The sequence below is a fragment of the Saimiri boliviensis genome, chromosome 11 (assembly GCF_048565385.1).
Source record: "Saimiri boliviensis isolate mSaiBol1 chromosome 11, mSaiBol1.pri, whole genome shotgun sequence".
Classification (NCBI taxonomy): Eukaryota; Metazoa; Chordata; class Mammalia; order Primates; family Cebidae; genus Saimiri; species Saimiri boliviensis.
In genome coordinates, this window is record NC_133459.1 from 117,640,369 (window position 1) to 117,658,489 (window position 18,121).

The window sequence follows — 18,121 nt, forward strand, 5'->3', positions numbered from 1 at the left end:
TTGGGTGACCAAATGAGTGAGACTCCATCTCAAAAAACAAACATACAAAAAGAAATTTAGTGTAAGTATTTTGCTTTGCATATTAACCATTTAAAAAATTAAGATCCCTTTGAAATAACTGGAGATACTTTAAGTTATATAAAATATATACATGTGTGTTTGTATATCTATGTGTGTGTGTGTATTTGTGTGTGTGTGTGTGTGTGTGTGTGTGTGTATTATATATATAGATTTAAGACAGGGTTTGGCTCTGTCACCCAGGCTGGAATGCAGTGGTATGACATAGCTCATTGCAGCCTCAAACTCCTGGGCTCAAGTGATCCTCCTGCCTCAGCCTCCTGAGTAGCTGGAACCACAGGCACAGGCACATCCCACCATGCCTGGCTAATTTTCTTTCTTTTTTTTTTTTTTAGAGACAAGATCTCCCTCTGTTGCCCTTGCAAGTCTTAAATTCTTGAGCTCAAGCAATCCTCTTACCTCAGCCTCCCTCCCAAAGTGCTGGAATTACAGATATGAGCCTCCATGCCCAGCCTAAAGTATATTTTTAATTGGTGCAGAAAAAAAATTTAAAGCCTGCCAAAATCCTATAAATGAACTCCAAAATGTTTAATTGTATAAAAGGCAGGATTGTGAAGCTAATGAAATGACTGAAGCTAGCTTGCTCGGAGTTCTGGGGCTGACTGTCCACCACATTATACCCATATTTGTATAACATTGTAAGTTTATGATATTTAAGTCACCACCAAAAAAAACTGCATAATTAAGAACTATGGCTGGGCATGATGGCTCACTCCTGTAATCTCAGCACTTTGGGAGGCCAAGGCGGGCGCATCACCTGAGGTCAGGAGTTCCAGATCAGCCTGACCAACATGGTGAAACCCTGTCTCTACTAAAAATACAAAAATTAGCTGGGTGTGGTGGTGCATGTCTGTAGTCCCAGCTACTTGAGAGGCTGAGGTAGGAGAACAGCTTGAACCTGGGAGGCAGAAGTTACAGTGAGCTGAGATTGTGGCACTTGCCTGGGTGACAGAGGGAGACTCCATCTCAAAAAAAAAAAAAAAAGGAAGTAAAAGTTAAAAATTATATATATTCAAAAGTATATTTATAAAATTATGTATTAAGAAATAGAAAACAAAAATTTTAAGGATTTGGTCAACAAAATCAGAAACTGTTCTCTCAAATATCTGTGACCACAGCAAAATAGACTATATTAAAATAAATGAAATAAAGCAAAAAAAGTTTAACAAAATACCATACTAATAATTAAAAATAAATTTCATTTTCTGTTGTTTTATTAATAGTATAAACAAATGTCTTTTGTGTTTTTAAAATAAAGTGAATTATTGAAAGTAAAATACAAGAAGCTGCATATAACCCACATATACTCATACACATATTTAAAAAAAATAGAGGCAATGGTCCAGACTATTCATAAAAGATTATTTTTACAACTTTTTTTGGGGGGGATTAATATATTTTTTTAAATTGTATTTTAGGTTTTGGGGTCCATGTGAAGAACATGCAAGATTGTTGCATAGGTACACACATGGCAGTGTGATGTGCTGCCTTCCTCCCCTTCACCTGTATCTGGCATTTCTCCCCATGCTATCTCTCCCCAAATGCTGTCCCCCCGCCTGCTGTCCCTCTATATTTTCCCCCTCTATATTTTTACAACTTTTAAACCTCTTAAATAAGCTTTAACTGGCTTATTGAAGAGTGTCAGTTCAGAGAAGATAATAACATGAGACTTTTTATTTTCCCAACTAATGCTTTCAACAATGCTATGTCAAATCTCCCCTTTCTCCCATCTCTTAATGACACTATAGGCAGATTCCAATACTTTCTAGATACTATTGTTACGGAAATTCAGCACAGTACTATTTTAACACCTATCTCATCATCGTATCTGATTTAAATCTTTCCCTCCCCATGACTGACTAGATTTATGGTTGAGAAGATGTGAAACAGAATTGAGCATGGTCTGATCTCCTGCTCCTCCATTTTCTGGGTCAAATTCATATGGAAAAAGATTATGGCTCTTGTCACCTTATGTAATTAAGGGGAGACCAACATGGTAGTCAGAAGATGTCCTTAGCTGTTCTAATTCAGATGCTGGAGGCTTTTGTTGATATAATGGCTCCTTTAGTGGCAGATCAGACTTCGACTTAGCCTCTCTGCGGATAAGAACTCTTTTAAGTGGCTCATGATGTGTGGGACATGGTGTCATCTGGCCCTGTATCAGTCTCCTCTAACTTTCATGAAATCATTAAGGTCCTCCTTCTCCCCTGTGGACCATGTGTAACCAGGGTGCAAAGTGGACTCCTCATACTTTTTTCTCTATATGACAGTAACTGTAGTCCCTTACATTAAGGCTAGTGTTGGCTTCTCCAGCAAGCCTTCTCTCTTTAGAAATCTCATCACTCAAGTACATTCTCACTGGCTTCTCAGACATATTCCAAGCTCTCTCAAGAAATTTCTTACCACTTTCTCTTCATCTTTGATGGAAGCTCCAGGGTGGGATGGTTTTACAGATATAGTTAATGTTCATCTGGGGAATGAGAGGACATCATCTCCTCAGTGCAGATATTCTCTAGCTTTAATCTTTGTGATTCACTTGGATCCCCCTTCTAACTTTCACTTGACTGGAAATATGAGGGAGACATATGAAGAAGGAAAAAGCTTTCACCCGAATTCCTCACTTTCTACAAAGCTGAGGACACCACCAGCAGGCTTCCCTCCTCCAAGCCCCTTACTTATAGAGGCTGAAGCGAACGGTTGATTATAGGAAGCTGAGGGGTTTAATTATTTCTCAGTAAACCTTGAGAAGTTGGTAGTAGTTGTGGTACTGGACCCAGTTGTTCATGGCTCTCTCTCAGCACATGGGCTGTTTCCACAGTTACAACTTGTAGGGAGGTCAAAAAAGACCTACCCAAAACAAAAATGTAAATTTAAGCATTATTAAAACCACTTAATTAGAATTCACACAACGCATATCATTGCTTCAAACACCAGTAAGAGGGAAATACGATGTAAAAAGTTAGATATGTTTTTGTTGATTGTAAAAGTAATACATGTTCTTTGTAGAAAATTTTTAAAACATAGAAAGCATAAATAAGATAAAAATAACCTATAATTACAGAATGTATCAAAACAATGGATAATCTAAGAATAATGTATGATGGCTTTGAAATGCATAGTATGAGATCTTTCTTTAGACTTTCAACTTACCTTTGTAGTAACTAAAATTAAAATTAGTTAGTATCCATAGATCACCTGAAGAGACTGGTAGGAGAGAATACATTGCAACCCAAGTCCCTGCTATAAAGAGAGGTGGTAGAAGGAAGGAGTATACTTTCAGGAATAAGAAATAAAGCACGATGTAGCCCTTTGATAAATGGAGAAAGTAACCTTAGTTCTTAACTTCCTTCCTCCTAGTTCCAAACTCTGAGTACCTTTGAATTACACAGAATACTCCTACATCCTCTCAATAGCCAACCCCCAGTCAATTTTGTTTTACTTAAAATTATTTGAAATAGTTTCTGATTTTTGCAAGCAGACAATGTGTTATTTCTCAACTGGAGTTCTCATTAGCTAAATTTAGTTAATATTTTAAATATTTAAAGCACTATTACAATCAGAGTTAAAAATCTAGTAGGTAATAACGGATGACAAAGCACTGGATAAAAGATTTCTGAGGCTCAATAATTACCTTCTGAAAGAAATTACAGTAATCTCTTCTTAAAATATAGACTGCTACTTCTTTTAATCCTTCCAGTCCATACATATCAGCCATACTGAGTATCTGACTAAAATAAAAATAGAGGCACTGTTAATTCTCCAATTTAAAAATCAAGGCACAATATATAGCAATTTCTTGATAATATATACTGTGTTTAGAAAAAAGAATGAGAGATTTTAATTCTAATTTTCAGTATTACATAATATGTACCCTTTATGGATTATAAACAGGGCATAAGGCCAAAAGTTGAAAGCACTGACACATGATTTGATCGGTAGAGAACAAGAAATAAATTTGGAGATGTCTCAAATTCCCTTCATATGCTCAGTGATATACAGAACAAAGGCCAAGAAACTGCTTTAAAGGCTATAAAAGTTACAAAACTCTCTGCAACGAATTTGTATAATAAAAGATTCCTGGTGGGGGTGGGGGCAGGCAATTCAGTAATGTCTTACCATATTGAAAATGTCTACAAATAACCATAAGTTTGGAGACAGCATCCAATGATCAGAGTTTTTTTTTTTGCTTATTTCATATGGCAAGTATTTCTGAATACCTACACATACTTTAGGTACTTAAGAAGCCTACAAGCTTTGAAAGAATAAAATTTCATATAGGTTGCCAGGGGATAAAACCTTAGTACTAAACCCTGTGACTCACAATATGTTCTCCTGAAAAATATATTTATTCAGTTTAAAATTAAAGGAATCAAATAAGTTTTAAAATAAAAAAAAAAAAAGTAGCTTTCATTTGTCTGACATTAGAATAGCAAGAAAATGGAAGACATCCAGAAAATTTAAAAAGTAAGGTTAAATTTCACTCTCCAGTAGTATTTCGGAAGCTTGGGTGGCATTTCACTATAGCACATTAAAAATTCACATAGTTATTGGTCTTTAGGATGCCATATATATATATATATATATATATATATATATATATATATATTTTTTTTTTTTTTTTTTCCCCCCCCAAGAATGGGGTCTTGTTATAGTGTCCAGGCAGATCTCAAACTCCTGGGCTCAAACTATCCTCCTGCCTCTGCCACCCTAAGTGCTAGGATTACAGGTGTGAGCCACTGTGCCTGGCAAATCCCCTTTATTCTTAAACATGTTTTTCTTTTCTTTTGCTGTTTAGAAAAGACATCCTAAAATTTAAAAAGTAGTAAAATAATTTTCAAAGTCTGATAAAAGTTTAACCAATTTATTGATCTATAAACCGTAATTTTAAGTTCTTCTAAATTTAAGTCTAATAAAGACCTTTCTCAATCTTATTACTGTGAGTTGATAAATTACTTTTTCTTCGAAATAAGGTGACCTACTGTTTTTAGATGTTCTCAAAACATGCTGAAGATATAGTAAAACAGATTATAAAAAGCAAAAAAAAAAAAAAAAAAAAAAAACTTCATTAACACTTTGCAACACAGCTCAACAAAACAGAACCTAATTCTTTCATATTTTAAATTATTAAAAAGTAATACATACCCAATATTAGCTTTGTCTGGAATGTCCAGAGTCCCTCCATATATAAAATGCATCATAACATTCAGTTCTACATGGCTTATACTGAAAAATAAAAGAAAATTCAAATCCAGAAATAAATAAGGTTTAACTTATATCAAGGATTCATTCTATTTTCCCATAAACTTCAAGCCAAGATAACAGTCTAATATTCCTTTTACCTGAAGAATATACTCTTCAAATAACATCCATGAAGGTATACCATTAATTTAAACAGAACTACAGCTATGGATTTTTATATGAGTTATAAAATGTTATTAGTATGTTATCAAAGCATTGTTTATTTATTGAGTATCTTCTATCATAGACTTTTAGAGTTAGAAAAGACTTCTAGTCACTGTCCAACCTCTGAGACTCATTAAGAAATTCTCTTCTTAGCACCTTCAACAAATGGCCTCTGATCTTACTTAAAGCCTCAACTGCACAAATCTATGCACTAGGAAGATTCTTGTTATGCTGCACAGATTTCTCAATTTGTAACACCTGTCAGTGGCTCTAGTATTGACCAATGTACACATTATACAGATGAAAAAGAAAATGACTTAAGAGGTAGTTTGGAATGACAACCTTTAAGTCCAACTGACTGCCATATCTCAAACTCTGAATTCATGACCTTCTTCTTACTCCCCACACCAAAGTTCGTCCTCTTTCGGTTATTCCTATCTTGTTAAGAGTGCTGTACAGAGCGCCTTGCATCTTACTTCAGCCTCTATTCCTCCATACCAAGGGGAATGAATTGCGTGGTTGGTGCCTCTTATCTAAGAGGTAATCTGATGTATGTTCTCCTTTCTTCTCTGCTGAACCAGTAGGAAGAAGTGATGGAGAAGAAGTATATCTGACATGCAGATTCAGACTTTTTCTCGGGTGGGCTGTTTTAGAGGGATACAGTAAGCAAGCCAACTTTGGCTCTTGCATTAAAGCACATTCTACAGGTTGAGCATTGCTAATATGAAAACTGGAAATCTACAATGCTACAAAATCCAAAACTTTCAAGCACCAACGAGATAGTGACACCTTTGCTTTCTGATGGTTCAATATATACATTTGTTTCATTCACAAAATTATTTAAAATATCAAATAAAATTGCCTTTATGCTTTAAGGTGTTGTATAAGTTGATTACATATATTGGATCATTCTTTCCATACCCAACTGAATCACAGTCAAGGTGCAGAGGCAAAAGCACTTGGGGCACATAGCATCTGCTCTAAGAATTGAATTTTCCACAGGGCCAGCTGCAGAAACAGCCTGCCGTAACTCTGAGAACTGTTTTACCTAGTAGCTGCTGAAACAACCTCCCTTGGCTAGTCTTACCTACCACCTTCACTCAAATCAGAGCTTGCCAACTCCCAAAAGCTTCTCTAGTGCCATGAACTTCCTTTTAAAACAATATATATTTCTCCAGTAAAACCCCCAACTTCTCATTGTTCTTCAGACATACGAAAGATCACTGCAGTCTGTGTGTAGGCTCTGAATGTAATTCTATGATTCCTAAATAAAACATTTAATTTAGAGATTTTTCTCTATATTTTATTTTGAATTTGACAGTGTATATGAAACATAAATAAATTTTGTGTTTAGACTTAGGCTTCATCCCCATCCCCAAGTCCAAAGACTCCTCATTATGCATATGTAAAGATTCCAAGATCTGAAAAAATCTGAAACACTGTGATCCCAAGCATTTCAGATAAAGGATACTCAACCTGTACTTCTTTAAAAGTTTTTATCGGTAATAAAGGAAATGTTTTCTTGCTTCACTCACTGATTATTTTGCTTTATTCTGAACAGGAAGGAAGTATGCTATTTATTAGGCCCCCTTGAAGACTCTGACAGACATTATTCCGCTATATGCCTACATCAGAACCTGAGGTTCATCTTAGCCCTCATTATTTCCTGTCAATCATTTGTAACTTCCACAATTTCTTGAGTTCAGCCTCTGCTCTCTATTTCCTCTTTCACTGACCTGGTTCAGCCTCTTATTTTCTCCCATCTGTACTGCAACAGTATCCTCTCATACATGTTTCCTGCCTGGAATCTTCCACTTGCATCCCATTTCCCGCATTGTTATTAGAGTGACTTTGCTAAAATGAATATATGATATAGTATCCTGCTTTAAAACTCTTCAGTTATTCTCAAAAGTCCATAGAACAAAGTCCAAATTCCTTAGCTTGGTGTACTAAGTCCTTTATCATCTGATCTCCAGTTCTCCCTCTCTAGCAGCTGTTCCAAGGTAATTGAACTTACTCATTTTCTGTACCTGAGCTACTTACACTTCCTTATATTTGTACATCCATGTCTTAGCACATACTGTTCATTGTGCTTAAAATGCTCTCCCTCTCCACTTTTCTCTTTCAGACATAAGAAAAAAAATTACTGAATGTTAAAAACAACAATCATCTATTGAGCACTTAAGAGCCAGTTCCTGAGCTAGGAAGTATTTTGAATGCTACTGGGTTATTTAATCACCATACCAACTCTATAGTTGATACTATCAGTCTCATTTTATACATAAAGAAACTGAAATTAAGTACATTGCCCAAAATCAAAATGCACTGCAATCTAAATTCAGGCAGACTGAATCCAAAGCCTGGGCTCTGAAGCAGTATACTACACCTACTTCCATTATCACATTTATCAAACTGACTTGCAGTATTTTTGTTTACACATCTGTCTCTCCTTCTGAACTGTGCTCTGCAAGGGCGGGGTCCTGCCATTTATCTCTGTATCTCTGATACCAGCAGAATGTCAGCAAATGATTCAATACCCCCAGGATCAGAAGAATTCCCTTTCCCTACATAATACCGGAGCTCTGTGGTAGAATCACGATCAAGATAGTGTTGGCAAGATCCCTACAGTCTGTTAAGCATAGTATCTAATACCTGTTAAAGAAACAAAACTAGGAAACCAAGAAGAAAATATGGTGAAACCCCATCTCTACTAAAAATACAAAAAATCAGCTGGGCACGGTGGTGTGTGCCTGTAGTCCCAGCTACAGGCTGAGGCAGGAGAACTCGGGAAGCAGAGGTTGCAGTAAGCCAAGACTGCACCACTACCAAGCCTGGCAACAGAGCAAGATTCTGTCTTAAAAAAAAAAAAAATAAGTAAATGGGTATGTTCCCAATGGCAGGTCCATAAAAAGAAAAAAAAAAGAAGAAGAAAACAGAGTCCCAGAAAGCAGGAATCAGTAAGGTTTCTGCTTTGATTCTATGGCCTTAAATAATATATGTTCAATAAATGTTTGATAAAGGTTTAACAAATGGCTTATTAGGGCACTTACAGCATCTTCTCAAACCTTCATAGGGAGACTAAATTGAAAATACATAAATACTTTTCCATTAATTAAATATTTACTGACCCCTACCACGGCTAAGTACTAGTTTCTGCTGATTCAAAATTCTGCATCTTTAATACTTAGGGAATAAAGTCAAATATCTCAATAGTCTCATTTATGTACTACAAATATGACAAGATTTAATCAAGCAAATTATCTGTAGTTTGTTAATTTATACTTTTCCATTAATTAAATATTTACTGACCCCTACCATGGCTAAGTACTAGTTTCTGCTGATTCAAAATTCTGCATCTTTAATACTTAGGGAATAAAGTCAAATATCTAAATAGTCTCATTTATGTACTACAAATATGACAAGATTTAATCAAGCAAATTATCTGTAGTTTGTTAATTTAAAACACTAGCATAATTACTTGAATGTGTAGTAACTCCATATACTTCCCTCAGATTTCAAGGACCATTCTTATCAACTTAATAAAAATTGGCTATTTATGTTGAAATAATCATTTTTAAAAAATACTTCGTATAAGTGAAAGACAATGACTAAATAAAAATATGTCATATTAAAATAAACAGCAAAATCTAGACATTTGAGCCTACATATCAATATATATAATACTATAAAAACAGTAAGAAATAGTTTTCCTGCTGTCTTGGCAGATGTTTTAATAAACTGCATTCTCATTATATTGTAAGTCATTTGTATTATATTTTTTACCAAAAGTGTTTATAAAATACATGATCAGCTGGCCTAGCAAAGCAATAAATTGTTCCAATAGCCCATAGTTTAAATGGAAAGATTTAAAGCACTATTCCCATTAAAATGCAATCAGAATAAAAGCTTACAGGAGATGAAAACACTACATCTATTCAGAAAAAAGAAAAACTGATTTCAGGACAAAGATCTAAGATCAGAGACTAAACATGAATCTAAACTACTAAAATCTCTGTGTTACCAGCTGGTCAACATGGTGAAACACTGTCTCTACTAAAAATAAAAAATTAGCTGGGCGAGGTACACATGCCTGTAATCCCAGTTACTCAGGACACTGAGGGAGGGGAACTGCTTCAACCGGGGAAGTAGAGATTGCAGTGAGCTGAGACTGTGCCACTGCCCTCCTGGGTGACAGAGCAAGATTCTCTCTCAAAAAAATAAATAAATAAAAATAAGTAAAATAAAATTTCTGTTTCATGTGTACTTTTTAAAGTTCTGGGCTCCTACGTGGAGCCCTGTGGGTGGGCTAAGGGGACACAGAGACTCCATTTATTCATAATTAATATTTTTGAATGATAGGCTCATTCTAAACTTTGTGGATAAAAGAAGTTTACATTCTAGTGGGGAGGACATGGACAATATTACAAAGATAATTTTGACAGTGAAAATGCCATGAAAACAACACAATAGGATAATATAAGAGAGAGTAGCTGAAGAGTTGGCCTGTAGCTTATCAGGTGAGATAGTCTAGGAAGTTGACACTTGATATGAGATTTCAAGCATGAGAAGAAGCCAGCCATGCAAAATACTAGATGAAAAACTCTGGGAGAGAGATCCAAGATGGCTGATCACCAGCAGCTTGGTATCGTAGCTCCCAGTGAAAGCGCAAAGAACGAGAGGACGCCACACCTTCACGTGAATTCTTCTTGTTCACACACCAGGAGATTCCCAGCGGAGGAGGAACCCCACAGGTCACCAGCGCGACTCTTGTGACCGGCGAGGCGGTTTTGCCAGCGCCTCAGAGTGTCGGTTCTTGGTGAGTCAGAAAAGCACCATCAATCTTAACGCCGCTGATTTAGTTGGCGCAGTGGGTTGCTCGGATTTCGGCGCTGAGAATCAGTAAGTTGGACGTCCACTCAGAAACCCAATTACAAAGATGGTAATTATAAAGACACAGATGGATAAATCTACAACGAAGAAAAGAAAACAGCCAAAAAAGGCTGAGAATACCCAAGATCAGAACGCCTCTCCCTCAGCGGGGGATCCCAGTTCCTCATCAGCAACGAAACAAGGCTCGATGGAGAACGAGTGTGTTCCAATTACAGAAGCAGGCTTCAAAACGTGGATAATAAGAAACTTCTGTGAATTAAAAGAACTTGTTCTAACACAATGCAAAGAAACTAAGAACTTTGAAAAAAGGTTTGACGAAATGTTAATAAGAATACACAATTTAGAGAGGAAAATAAGTGAATTGATGGAGCTGAAAAACACAATACGAGAACTACATGAAGTATGCACAAGTTTTAACAGCCGAATTGATCAAGCAGAAGAAAGGATATCAGAGGTCGAAGATCAACTCAATGAAATAAAACAAGAAGACAAGATTAGAGAAAAAGGATAAAAAGGAACGAGCAAAGTCTCCAAGAAATATGGGACTATGTGAAAAGACCTAATCTACGCTTGATAGGTGTACCTGAATGTGACGAAGAGAATGAATCCAAGCTGGGAAATACGCTTCAGAATATTATTCAGGAAAATTTTCCCAGCCTAGTAAGGCAGGATAATATTCAACTCCAGGTAATACAGAGAACACCATAAAGATATTCCTCAAGAAGAGCAACTCCAAGGCACATAATCGTCAGATTCACCAGGGTTGAAATGAAGGAGAAAATACTAAGGGCAGCCGGAGAGAAAGGTCAGGTTACCCACAAAGGGAAGCCTATCAGACTCCCAGCAGATCTCTCAGCAGAAACCCTACAAGCCAGAAGAGAATGGGAGCCAATATTCAACATCCCTAAAGAAAAGAACTTTCAACCAAGAATTTCACATCCAGCCAAACTAAGCTTCATAAGTGAAGGAAAAATAAAGTTTTTTTGTGAACAAGCAAGTACTCAGAGATTTCATCACCACCACGCCTGCTTTACAAGAGCTTCTGAAAGAACCCCTACACATATAAAGGAACAAACAGTATCAGCCTTTCTAAAAAATACCAAAAAGTAAAGAGCATCAATATAATGAAGAATTTACATCAACTAATGGGAAAAATAGCCAGCTAATATTAAATGGCAGTATTAAACTCACATATATCATTAGTAATTCTAAATTTAAATTGACTAAATCCCCCAATCCAAAGACAGGCAATTTGGATAAAAAACTAAAGCCCATCAGTATGCTGCATCCAGACCCATCTCACATTCAAGGATACACAAAGACTCAAAACAAGGGATGGAGAAAGATTTACCAACCAAACAGGGAGCTAAAATAAATAAATAAAAAGCAGAAGTTACAATTTTTGCCTCTGATAAAATAGTGGTTAAAGCAACAAAGATCAAAAGAAGCAAAGAAGGACATTATATAATGATAAAAGGATCAACGCAACAACAAGAAGAGCTAAAGATCCTAAATATACGCACCCAATACAGGAATACCCAGATATACAAGACTAATAAAGAGACTTAGACTCCCACACATAATAGTGGGAAACTTCAACATTAATATTAGACAGATCAATGAGACAGAAAATTAACAATATCCAGGACTTGAACTCAGATCTGGAACAAGTAAACGTAATTAACATTTATAGAACTCTCCACTTGAAATACACAAAATATACACTCTTATCAGTACCACATCATATCAACTTAGAAGTTTAAATGAAATGTTGGCTGGCTCCTTGTTTGTTATTCTCTTCCCTCATTTTCTTTTATGTCTCTATTATTAAGGACAATTATAGGCATACCCATATTTAGACTGCATTCTAGCCCAGGCAATAAAGCAATACCCTCATTCTCTCTCCCTCTTCCTTTCTCTTTCTTCCTCTTCTTTATTCTTTTTCTTATTATTTTTTTCTTTCTAAAAAAAAATAATAATAAAAAAGAAGGAAAAACTCTAAAGCAGAGGAAGGCAGAAGAACAAAGGCCCTGATGCAAGAACGAGCTTACTGGAGGAAAAAATCTACAAATGCAGACAAGAATGATAAAAAACGAGAGAGGCCAGGGGCCAGATCATGGAGGGTCTTGTAGTCATGGTAAAGAGTTTGAGTTTAATTCTAATTATAAGAAGACATTGAAGGATTTTAGTCAGGAGAAAAATATGTATCATTTAAATTTTGAAACTTATACTGAAGACCGGGGCAATCCCAGGAATCTCACAAGGGAGATATGAAAATCCAAATTGATGCTACAAAGCCCAAGCTATCACTGGAAGACTTCCTTCACAGAAGTGTTGGCTGTGGTTCAATTTACATTATAGCATTTGGACAATTTTGCCCTTCTGTCTACTAGACCAGGAAAATTTCCTTCCAACTATATCCTTCCACTCCCCAATGCAGGGACAAGGATAGAATTCTACTATCCTGAGGTGGACATAGCAAGACGGCCACATAGGAACAGCTCTGAGATTAACACAGAAGGTCAGTGACTTCTGCATTTCCAACTGGGTGGCAACTAGAATGCCAACGAGACAGAATGGTTCACTCCCCTGGAAAGGGGGCTGAATGCAGGAATCTAAGTGGTCTAGTCCAGCAGATCCCACCCACACGGAGCCCAGCAAGCTAAGATTCACTGGCTTGAATTTCTTGCTGCCAGCACAACAGTCTGAAGTCGACCTGGGATGCTTAAGCTTGGTAGGGAGAGGGGCGTCCACTCTTACTGAGACTTAAGTAGGCGGTTTTCCCCTCACAGTGTAAACAAAGCCGTGGGGAAATCCCAACTGAGTGGAACCCTCCACAGCTCAGCAAAGCCACTATAGTCAAACTGCCTTTCTAGATTCCTCCTCTCTGGGCAGGCCATCTCTGAAAACAAGGCAGCAGCCCCAGTCAGGGGCTTAGAGATAAAACTCCCATCTCCCTGGGACAGAACACCTGAGGGAAGGGGCAGCTGTGGGCACAGCTTCAGCAGACTTATACATTCCTGCCTGACGGCTCTGTGCAGCAGATCTCCCAGCACAGCATCTGAGCTCTGCTAAGGGTCAGACTGCCTCCTCAAGTGGGCCCCTGACCCCCATTTCTCCTGACTAGAAGACCTGTCCCAGCAGGGGCTGGCAAAAACCTCATACAGGAGAGCTCTGGCTGGCAACTGGTGGGTGCCTCTCTAAGAGAAAGCTTCCAGAGGAAGGAACAGGCAGCAACCTTTGCTGTTCTGCAGCCTCCTCTGGTGATACCCAGGCAAACAGGGTCTGGAGTGGACCTCCCGCAAACTCCAGCAGACCTGAAGCAGAGGGGCCTGTTAGAAGGAAAATTAACAAACAGAAAGGAATAGCATCAACAACAACAACAAAAAGGACGTCCATCAGAGACCCCATCCAAAGGTCACTGACTTCAGAAACAAAAGGCAGATAAATCCATAAAGATGGGGAAAAACCAGCACAAAACGGCAGAAAATTCCAAAAACCAGAACAAAAAAATCCAAAAAAAAATTCCAAAAACCTCCAAAGGATCAAAACTCCTCGCCAGCAAGGCAACAAAACCGGATGGAAAATGAGTTTGACAAATTGACAGAAGTAGGCTTCAGAAGGTGGGTAATAACAAAATCTGAGCTAAAGGAGCATGCTCTAATCCAATGCAAACAAGCTAAGACCTTGAAAAAAGCTTAGAGGAATTGCTAACTAGAATAACCAGTTTAGAGAAGAACATAAATGACCTGATGAAGCTGAAAAACAGAGCATGAGAACTTTGTGAAGCATACACAAGTATCAGTAGCTGAATCAATCAAGCAGAAGAAAGGATATCAGAGATTAAAGATCAACTTAATGAAATAAAGCATGAAGACAAGATTAAAAGAAAAAAGAATGAAAATGAACAAAGCCTCCAAGAATGGATTTGGTCTTGGAACTATGTGAAAAGACTAAATCTACATTTGATTGGTGTACCTGAAAGTTATAGGGAGAATGGAACCAAGCTGGAAAACACTCTGCAGGACACTATCCAGGAGAACTTCTCCAACTTAAAAAGACATGTCTGACCAACATTCAAATTCAGGAAATACAAAGAACACCATAAAGATATCCTCAACAAAAGCAACTCCAAGACACATAATCATCAGATTAACCAAGATTTGAATGCAGGAAAAAATGCTAAGGGCAGCCAGAGAGAAAGGTTGGGTTACCCACAAAGGGAAGCCCATCAGACTCACAGCAGATCTCTCAGTAGAAACCCTACAAGCCAGAAGAGAGAGGGGGCCAATATTCAACATCCTTAAAGAATTTTCAACCCAGAATTTCATATTCAGCCAAACTAAGATTCACAAGAAAAGAAGAAATACAATTATTTACAGACAAGCAAATGCTGAGGGATTTTGCCGCCATCAGGCTTGCCTTACAAGAGCTCCTGAACAAAGCACTAAATATGGAATGGAACAACCAGTACCAGCCACTGCAAAAACATACCAAATTGTAAAGACCATCAACATTGTGAAGAAACTGCATCAACTAATGGACAAAATAACCAGCTAGCATCATAATGACAGGATCAAATTAATGTACAAAAATACTACTTTAAATGTAAATGGGCTAAATGCCCCAATTAAAAGACACAGACTGGCAAATTGGAATAGAGTCAAGACCCATTGGTGTGCTGTATTCAAGAGATCTCTCTCTCATGCAAAGACACACATAGGCTCAAATAAAGGGATGGAGGAATATGTACTGAGCAAAGGGAAAGAGACAGAGGAAAAAAAGCAGAGGTTGCAATCCTAATCTCTGTTAAAACAGACTTTAAACCAACAAAGATCAAAGAGACAAAGAAGGGCATTACATAATGGTAAAGGGGTCAATGCAACAAGAAGAGCTAACTGTCCTAAATATATATGTACCTAATACAGGAGCACCCAGAATCATAAAGCAAGTTCTTAGAGATCTACAAAGAGACTTAGACTCCCACACAATAATAGTGGAAGACTGTAACACCACACTGTCAATATTAGGCAGATTAACGAAACAGAAAATTAACAAGGATATTCAGGACTTGAATTCAGCTCTGGACCAAGCTGACCTAATAGATATCTACAGAACTCTCCACCCCAAATCCACAGAATATACATTCTTCTCAGCACCACACTGCATTTATTCTAAAATTGAACACATAATTGGAAGTAAAACACTCCTTAGCAAATGCAGAAGAACAGAAATCATAACAGTCTCTCAGACCACAGTGCAATCAAATTATAACTCAGGATTAAGAAGCTCACTCAAGAGCTGGGTGAGATGGCTCACGCCTGTAATCCTAGCACTTTGGGAGGTCGAGGTGGGTGGATCACCCGAGGTCAGGAGTTCAAGACCAGCCTGGCCATCATGGTGAAACCCCATCTTTAAAAAAAAAAAAAAAAAAAAAAGAAGCTCACTCAAAACCACACAACTACATGGAAACTGAACAACCTGCTCCTGAATGACTACTAGGTAAATAACGAAATGAAGGCAGAAATAAATAAGTTCTTTGAAACCAATGAGAACAAAGATGCAATGCACCAGAACCTCTAGGACACAGCTAACGCAGTTTTTAAAGAAAAATTTATAGCACTAAATGCCCACAAGATAAAGCAGGAAAGAGCTAAAATTGGCACCCTAACATCACAATTAAAAGAACTAGAGAAGCAAGAGCAAACAAATTCAAAAGCTAGCAGAAGACAAGAAATAACTAAGGTCAGAGCAGAACTGAAGGAGACAGAGACACGAAAAAATGCTTCAAAAAAATCAATGACATCTAGGAGTGGTTTTTTGAAAAGATCAACAAAATAGATAGATTGCTAGCCAGACTAACAAAGAAGAAAAGGAGATAGAGACATGAAAAACCCTTAAAAAAAAAAAAAAAAATCAATGAATCCAGGAGCTGGTTTTCTGAAAATATCAATAAAACAGACCCCTAGTCAGACTAATAAAGAAGAAAACAGAGAAGAATCAAATAGACACAATAAAAAATGATAAAGGGGATATCACCACCAGATAAAAACTACCATCAGAGAATACTATAAACACCTCTAAGCAAATAAACCAGAAACTCTAGAAGAAATGGACAAATTCCTGGACACATACACCCTCTTAATTCTAAACCAGGAAGAAGTCTAATCCCTGAATAGACCAATAACAAGTTCTAAAATTGAAGCAGTAATTAATAGCCTACCAACCAAAAAAAAAAAAAAAAGTCCAGGGCCAGATGGATTCACAGCCGAATCCTACCAGAGGTACAAAGAGGAGCTGGTACATTCCTTCTGATACTATTCCAAACATCAGAAAAAGAGGGATGCCTCCCTATCTTATTTTATGAGGCCATCATCCTGATACCAAAACCTGGCAGAGACACACACACACACACAAAATTTCAGGCCAATATCCAGGATGAACATTGATGTGAAAATCCTCAATAAAATACTAGCAAAGTGAATCCAGCAGCACATCAAAAAGCGTATTCACCAAAATCAAGTCAGCTTCATCCCAGGGATGCAAGGCTGGTTCAACATACGCAAATCAATAAATGTAATCCATCACATAAACAGAACCAGTGGCAAAAACTACATGATTATCTCAACAGATGCATAAAAGGCCTTCAATAAAATTCAATGTCCCTTCATGCTAAAAACTCAATAAACTAGGTACTGATGGAATATATCTCAAAATAATAAGAGCTATTTATGAAAAACCCATAGCCAATATCATACTGAATGGGCAAAAACTGGAAGCATTCCCTTTGAAAACTGGCACAAGACAAGGATGCCCTTTCTCACCACTCCTATTCAACATAGTACTGGAAGTTCTGGCCAGGGCAATCAGGCAAGAAATAAAACATATTCAAACAGGAAGAGAGGAAGTCAAATTGTCTCTATTTGCAGATAACGTGATTGCATATTTAGAAGACCCCATCATCTCAGCCCAAAATCTCCTTAAGCTGATAAGCAACTTCAGCAAAGTCTCAAGATACAAAATCAATGTGCAAAAATCACAAGCATTCCTACATACCAGTAACAGACAAACAGAGAGCCAAATCATAAACGAACTCCCATTCACAACTGCTACAAAGAGAATAAAATACCTAGGAATACAACGAACAAGGAACAAAAAGGACCTCTTCAAGGAGAACTACAAACCACTGCTCAACGAAATAACAGAGAACACAAACAGATGGAAACACATTTCATGCTCATGGTCAGGAAGAATCAATATCATGAAAATGGCCATACTGCCCAAAGTAATTTACAGATTCAACTGTATCCTCATCAAGCTACCAATGACCTTCTTCACAGAACTGGAAAAAACCACCTTAAATTTCATGTGGAACCAAAAGAGAACCTGCATAGCCATGTCAATTCTAAGCAAAAAGAACAAAGCTGGAGGCATCACACTACCTGACTTCAGACTATACTACAAGGCTATAGTAATCAAAACAGCATGGTACTGGTACCAAAACAGAGATATAGACCAACGCAACAGAACAGAGGCCTCGGAAGTAATGCCACACATCTACAACCATCTGATCTTTGAGAAACCTGACAAAAACAAGCAATGGGGAAAGGATTCCCTATTTAATAAATGGTGTTGGGAAAACTGGCTAGCAATATGCAGAAAGCTGAAACTGGATTCCTTCCTTATACCTATACAAAAATTAACTCAAGATTGATTAAAGACTTAAATGTAAGACCTAAAATCATAAAAA

General features: G+C 37.3%; 1 protein-coding gene across 5 annotated transcripts in view; it reads right to left on the minus strand.

Moving 5' to 3' along the window:
- Nucleotides 1-18,121, minus strand: part of BTBD8 (BTB domain containing 8) — a 133,902-nt gene that overhangs the window by 51,134 nt on the left and 64,647 nt on the right. For all 5 annotated transcript variants that reach the window (XM_074381436.1, XM_074381437.1, XM_003933307.4 and 2 more), the window contains 2 exons: nucleotides 5,221-5,301; nucleotides 3,710-3,806 (listed from right to left, as the gene is read on the minus strand). In XM_074381436.1, the coding sequence (XP_074237537.1) occupies nucleotides 3,710-3,806; nucleotides 5,221-5,301 (178 nt within the window). The remainder of the gene's footprint in view (nucleotides 1-3,709; nucleotides 3,807-5,220; nucleotides 5,302-18,121) is intronic.